Raw genomic sequence first — 7,577 nt, 5'->3', positions numbered from 1 at the left:
TTTGTTATACCTCCCAACTCAAAATAGAACAATACACGGATGTTAGGTTACGACTTTATTGCAAAATGTTACAAACTCCAGTAAAGTAAGTCACAAATCATAAATGTTAATTCAAATCGCAACTGTTGAAACTTCGTTCGAGCTTTTTTAGCGTAGAAGCTGTTAAATTTCTTCCTTAGTTCTTGTTTAAAACCGTATAGCTGCCATGACTGCGTAAAAATTATTTTTTTGACGCGAATGTCATACAAATTTGCCGCTGTTTCAAAGGTGCACGACCTGATCACGTGCAAGTCGAAAGTTCAAGTCGTTGTTTCCGCAGGGAGTTAGTGAGTTTTGTTCGCCCTAGGGAGTTATTGAGTTTTGACCCATGACACGTGACACGTTCTCCTCCAATCGGAAAATGTATTGGAGTTTGGAGGTATAACAAGAGCATTGGATCTTATGTTACATATGTGTATTGCGTGCACGACAAATGAAACCATCTTCAGTTTACTTACAATACATACTTAATTGACCACTCCCCATAGAGGCTTTTCAGAGTCAATGGAACACAACAACAATTGTTAAGAATCCCGACTGGCTGGAGGCAAACCAGTTGGCTATTTATAAGTACATCCGAGAAATTGAACCAGGGACTACCAGGAACAAATTCAACGAGTGGTCAGAATGAGTCTTGAACCCATGAACTTCAGATCTTAAGGCAAGCGTCCTAACCACTGGGCCGCACTGCCTCAGTACTTTCATTACACACAAAGTACCGAACAGGCAACAAATAAAACTAAAATAAATCTCGCCTTGTTTTAATTGCCAACTGCTTGGGTATCAAAGAAATGTAGGTGAGCCGATAAGAATATCTCACATTTTCGCACGATTATTTTTGGTTTGTCAAGTTCCAAGAGTAATACATCACCAAAACTCCCATATGTCAACAAAAACATTGGGGTGGCTAACTACATGTAGGGTCCTTTTTTAAGTGATTTGGTTCCTGTTATCCTTAGTTATAAGGTCCTCGCTGTACAATGTACTCCAAGTTACCACTTCCCAGGTGAGGGCTTTAGATGGTTAATTCGTGGGTATTTTCACAGTACTGACATAACCATTCATTACATTAATTTGCTTTTTAGAGCCTTAACATCAATGAATTCCAAAGGCAACTGTCCACAGCCAAAAAGAAAATTGAGGTATGTTCACGAGTAATGGAGAAGTATTAAGGATCAATTGAGTCTTATGCCCTGTTCACACCAGACTTTAACCTTGTTTTAAACATGTTTGGTTAAACATGGTTTCATTCATACATACAGTGTACATACTTTATTTGTGGACCAGGAGGGTAACAATAAATAGCTTTAAGCTAATAAACTTGCGGCCCTCAAAAATTAGAACAAATACAGAATTCAAATATCTAAAAACTAAACGTCCGCATGATGGTGAATTCATGGCTGCTTTCACTTTGCAGTACTGACACAACCATTGCTTAAAGGGGCTAGGTCACGCAATTTTAGGCAATTTCAGCATTGATCAAATGGTCATAGAATTAACTGAAATAACAAAATAACGGCTCAAAACTATAAAAGAACTCAAACAAAACACAGGAAAGCTAAGAAGGGACAAGGATGGACAAAACTGAGGAGGATTGAAGTGGATTGCATTTGGGTAAATTTGAAAAACGTCGGCCCACCTTTTTTCAAATTTATATCAGTTTATATCAAAATGTCATTTAAACAGCTGGAAAATCATTCTCAATTGTTATGTGGCCGTGATTTTGCAAATGAAAGACTCTTGCTCTGCCAGTTTGACGTTTAGAGCTCATAACTAACAATTTTAAACAAAATTACCTAAAACAGCGTGACCTAGCCCCTTTAAATTTGCTTTTTAGAGTCTGGAGCAAACCATTGATGATCTACAAATGCAACTTTCTGTAGCTAAAAGTGCTGCAGCGATCCGAACAAGAGTTCTATGTCAAACAGCAAATGACACTGTAGCACGTGAAAAATATAATAAGGTTTTGGGAAGAGGTTGCTTTGGGGTTGTTCATGGAATGGCTGTAGCTGTGAAGGAACCAGTTGATCCATCGCCTGATCGATTTCAACAATTTCAACGAGAGGCAGAATTGTTGAAAATGTTCGACCATCCCAACATAGTTAAATGTGCTGGGTATGATCAAAAGAATGGCAAGATATTCATGGAGTTGATGGATGGCAATCTTCAGCAGCTGCAAGAGCAAGAAAAACAAAGGCTGAATAACAAAGACAGGAAACTCCTTATGGAAGACGCGTCACGAGGACTAATGGAGCTTCATGAGAAACGCACCATCCATGGGGACATAAAGCCGAACAATATATTGATCAAGAAAATGGTTTTTCGGTATGAATGTCCTGGTGTCAAGCCCGAAGTAAAGGTGTGTTATGAAGCCAAGATCAGTGACTTGGGCTTGGCAGTTCATTGTCCTGAACCTGAAGCAAAGGAGAGACAACTTGAACTTGAAAGATTTGAAAGAGGGAAGAAGGTAACCAAACATGGATAATCTCTCTTTAACTGACATTTGAATTTAACTGGCCATGTCAAAGTACTTGGGATGTTTTGAGGAAATCGTATATAATACAGGGAGGCAATGTGGCCGAGTGGTTAGGGTCCGTGCCTTGAGATCCTGAGATCCCATGTTCAAGACCGCGTTCTGACCACTCATTGAATTTGTTTCAGGTAGTCCCTGGTTCAATTTCCTGGCGCACTTGTGAAATAGCCAACTGGTTTGCGTCCCGCCAGTTGGGATTCTTAACAATTGTATATATTCAATGCTCGGAGATATTAGCTACTAGCTACTCTAAGAATCCGAGGGTAAACAAAGTGATTATTATTAGTGATTATTATATCTCACAAGTGTTAATTTAAACTTGCAAAGTAATGGTAATTTGGAATTCCTTTACCGTTAATATCATCACAATCAAGATCTTTAACGGTCTTTATCAAGGGCAGTAATCACTCTTAAGGACGGTGCCTATTAATTCAAAGGTACTTTTGTTCGGTTCTATGAATATGCGGGAAAAGCAGATCTTAACCCGTGTTATTGAAATCCAAAAAGAAGCTTGGGGGTAACTACACATCTTTCAAAGATAATTGATCAGCAGGCAATATTTGTAAAGAGTTTTTGAGATAAGACGCATCGTATGGCGTTCTTTTCCAAGTTGAAGCTTGATTATCCCTAAAAATGCATGTTTTCCGAGACTGTCTGTAATCACAAGCTGATGTCAGGTCAAGTGGTTGAAACTATTTTCCGATAGTCACTGAAGAGTTTGTCAGAAAGTGTGGGCTAAAATGATATTCACGTTTCGATTCAGTAGTCTGGGCCATGCTGGATTGAGAAACAAGATAAGAGCGTTGTGTTAAATACGAAAACCGGCTCTTCACGCTAAATAAACTCGTAAATAAGTTTGCCATATTAGCTCAGATTGAAAAGCGCCTATCTTTATAAGGCCTATGTGTTCAACTACATTTTCAACAGAAACGCCTGTAAGTGGCTAATAGTATTGAAAAATTGCAGTCTAAATGTGAAACAAATTGAAACCAAGGTTTTTTTTCAATATTTCTTTATATCTCCAGCGCCCGTCAAACACTTCTAAGTTAACACGAGTAGCCCGATAATTTCAAAAAGTTATAAATGTTCGATTATTTCAAACAGCACATGGCTCCAACTTGGCCTGAAAGTGGGTAATAATGTAGAACTACGGCCGTTCAAATTTGAAAGTAATCGGAGCCGTTCTTCGCTGTTTTCGATCTGCTTACATCAGAGTCTGCTAACGGGCTAGTGAGTGAACCCTAATTTGCATACATCTTACCCGTTAAGAACGCATGCGCGTATCAACGGGTAAAAGCACCTGAATTGCTACGATCTTTGCAGTTCCAACGAGATGTTTAACCTGTGTTTTCAAAACAGGTCTTTTTCTTGCAGAGCTTTTCTTCAAACCACATTTTTTTCTTCGTCTTGCAGCAAGATGTTCTGGGCTTTGCCAGAGTTATGGAAATATTATTCACCGACCCTCAGACTGGGAATGTTCAAGATGTGGAAGTGAAACGCCTGATCGACAGGTGCAGACGCGGAAAGCTAACAATGAAGGAAGTTAACATGAAACTCTTGAAAATGTGTCATTGTTGCTGGAGATGTAAACCAGTAGTTAACTGTAACCCTTCGCAACAAGATACTTGATATATCCCTTAATGTTTGTTATAAAATTTGATGATTCGTATAACACATTACTAAAATGGTCAACCGATGGTTACACACTATTGATAAAAACAAGTTACAAGGATATTAATAGTGTGGGAGAAAACAAGAAGTACGTAATGATCAGACAAGTATCGACTGTACGAATTGCCACGTAATAGAGAAAAAACATAATGATCGATACCTCACCCAAAACGTAGTCCTTGATCGAAGTTCGAGGCATAAATATAACTCTCTAGGAGAATAAGTCAGGTAATGGAGAGATTTAGCTTCACGTTTCACGTAAAATGGAGTGAAGCTTGTGAGTTTAGCTTCGCTTGACGCCCGCAACTGTGAATGGACTGACTCTGTTAATCTCGAGTATGATTTAGTTAAGAAAAAACAAGAACTCGGAGTCTTTTTAAGCGTTGTTTGTCGAAAAAGACACTATGTCAAATTTTGCGATTTTCGATGAATCTGTTTGTGAGTCACTGTAAGGACATAAAGAAAATAGGACATTTGCATGATGACGTCATTTGACTACAAGTACCAGAATCCTTTAGGTTTTACCCGTTGGGAATACAAAATTTAAATGAGAAAAGAAAAACAAATAATTAACAATTATTGGACGAGGTTGAGCAAAATATCGTGATTTGTCAGTGGCGAGCAGGTCAATTATTTGCCGAAGCCGAAGGCTGAGGCAAATAATTGATCTGCGAGGCACTGACAAATCACGATATTTTGCGATAACCGAGATCAATAATTGTTTTATCATTCGATCACCGAGTTTGTTTTTTAATATTGTTTCCGGAAAGCCGTAAGCGCGCGCTGCCTTGCAGAGTCGAGTAATCACACCAATCAATTGGTTTCCTTCTCAGCACAATTATATTTGTAGACTTCAAATTGTACTTACAGTCAAACATTCAATAACACTAGGCATCACCAAAGCTGAAGAATTTCACAGTTTTCAAAGCGTATCCCGACACGTGAAGCTCGTCATTCTTTTTTCTGGCTTCAGCATAAAATCTCTTCAGTACATATGCATTCGCCAACTTGTCCTTCGCGTCGATGACACGAGTGACTCTTCGTCTACCTTTCTTTCCTTGAGATACTCTCGAAATACGTTGAGTGCAACTTTTGTTCCTTTTTTAGTACTCTCACTGTTCTTTCGATCAACTAAAGATGTCGAATCATTCTCTGACAGCTCGGGGAACCGATCTGCCATTTTCTCGCAATAGCGGGATTTCAATTGCGCATGAGCAGAATATTATTTGCAGCAAAACACTTATTTGTAAGCAGTTATTTGCAGGTCACGTGGTGGGCTCTCATCCAATGAAAAGGAAGGACAAAATACATCGAATGATAAATTCTATTATACATCAGACTCACTATGAAAAATCTGATTGGTCGAGAGCATTCAATCAATTCACAATAGCTTGTGAACTTGACATGATAAATGTAATATCTGCTGCTTTTGATAATTCATGAGATCATGCTCAACCTCATCCAATAATTGTGTAGTAGTTGTAGTCAAATGACGCTATCCTGAAAGTTGCCGATTGCGGTAAGGATTCAGTTATAAACGATCAAAAAACCATGAAACCTGAATTTTCCTTGTTTGACTTACCGGAAAACGGTTTTGGGGTTCCTTTTTTCCACAAACAACTTGTTATGTAGAAAAAAAACGAGAAGAACATTCCACGTATAAGCGAAAATGTCCACTTTCACGTAGAAATGGCAACCGGCAAACGCCAAAAATGGCGGGAAAGTCGTGGTCACATGGTCACTCTCCGTGTTTCACGTAAACGTGATGGTAAATCTCTCTAATTACTCAATGATCGGCTGGAAACAAGAACTATAATTACCCGTAACCGAATTCAATGAAAAGGCTCTCCAGTTACAGTGAACACGCTATTACGTTGAAAAGCATTCAAGTATAGGCCAATAAAAGAAATAAGTTTAATAAGTAATAATGAACATTATTTAAAGTCTTGAAGCTCACGGGCACTTACTTGTGACACTTTACTGAGATTTAAATCGAATCAAATGTTGGCTTTTAAGGAGGAGAAAACCGGAGTACACGTTGAGAAACCTCTCGGAGCAGAGTTGGCAACCAACAAACTTGATCCATATTACTTCGAGTTAGGGAATCGAACCCGATTGCAAGTGTTCTCCTGAACCACGGCGACGGTTCTGCGTCGCGATCAATATTTGACACTGAACTGTTTTTTTTTTTCTACATGACAGTTAAATGTGCCAATTTTCAAATCATTGTCGGGAGAACAACTTTTACAAGCGAATTTAGGAATCCTTGTATTATGTATTTATTAATGAGTTGACGATAAAGAAGGACAAAGATATTTTTGAACACCTTTCCTTCTTCAACTTATTGGACAACTTGAACAGCTAAGAGTATTAAATTATGTACAACGGTTCTTTTTTTTTAACATAAGTTATCATAGAACAAAGATTTTTATACATTTACATTATTTTTATGGTTACATGTTATTTATATACAAAACAGATTATTTGACTCCGTGGTCTGAGGGCAAACGACTTAGCGTATAGCTAAGAATAAGAATTATATACGTAGTTTTCTTGTTAAAACTTTTAAATTATTTTTTACGTTAATAAAATTTTTCTTTAACACGGTCAGAACATCTTTTGATGCAATTTCGTACAAGTTATGTTCATTTTTGTGTGTAGGCATCGGGATTTTTTGGTAAATCCGCTTGCCCAGTTGGTTGTTGATATATTGATCTTGCAGGAAACTCAAATATACGTCATGAGGTTCGTCGTTGCCTTGTGCATTTTTGGTGGCGACAAAGTGCAGGATGTAAAGCCGCGTCTAAATGCACTGGATTTGTCCACTTTACAAGCTCTCAACATGTTGAGTGTTTGTTGAGGTGTTGTTGAGCGGGGTTTTCAAATGACCTCAACAATGACTCAACATGTTGAGCATTCCGAAGATTTCACAAAGGCTCATGTTGAATCATGGCTAAGAATCTTAGGTATATTCATCTCCTCAGAACACGAAAATGCTTGGCTGCACTGCACTTTCTCTCTCTTGTTTTTTAAGTGGTATTCCCTCTTGCTTACGTCCCATAAGCATGTATTTTCTCCAACAAATCAATAAGTTTTTCCGTTTCTTCCTTCATCCATTTTCTTGTCTTTCCTCTTTTAGAAGTTTTGTCATTTTAACTTTCCTGTAGAACTTCTAACTCCTGCGACGCCATCTTGTAAAATGTTCAATATGTTTAAACTCCCAATGGATACGCGGTTGGCATTAGATTCCATCCACCAAAACCACCCTGGTAGAGAGAGACTGAGGTTGAATTTAAACACACTTCGTGACGCCTTGTACATAGTACTTCGTGTC

At 38.3% G+C, this 7,577-nt stretch overlaps 1 protein-coding gene across 1 annotated transcript in view; it reads left to right on the top strand.

Annotated features, from left to right (window-relative positions):
- LOC137994939 (tyrosine-protein kinase JAK2-like) overlaps nucleotides 1-6,844 on the top strand; it is an 18,154-nt gene extending 11,310 nt beyond the window's left edge. The window contains exons 5-7 of the mRNA XM_068840522.1: nucleotides 1,125-1,181; nucleotides 1,877-2,506; nucleotides 3,986-6,844. Coding sequence (XP_068696623.1) covers nucleotides 1,125-1,181; nucleotides 1,877-2,506; nucleotides 3,986-4,201 — 903 coding nt within the window. The 3' untranslated portion in view covers nucleotides 4,202-6,844. The remainder of the gene's footprint in view (nucleotides 1-1,124; nucleotides 1,182-1,876; nucleotides 2,507-3,985) is intronic.
- Nucleotides 6,845-7,577: the final 733 nt, after the last annotated feature.

The sequence above is a fragment of the Montipora foliosa genome, chromosome 3 (genome assembly GCF_036669935.1).
Source record: "Montipora foliosa isolate CH-2021 chromosome 3, ASM3666993v2, whole genome shotgun sequence".
Classification (NCBI taxonomy): domain Eukaryota; kingdom Metazoa; phylum Cnidaria; class Anthozoa; order Scleractinia; family Acroporidae; genus Montipora; species Montipora foliosa.
This window is presented reverse-complemented; position numbering and strand designations above follow the sequence as displayed.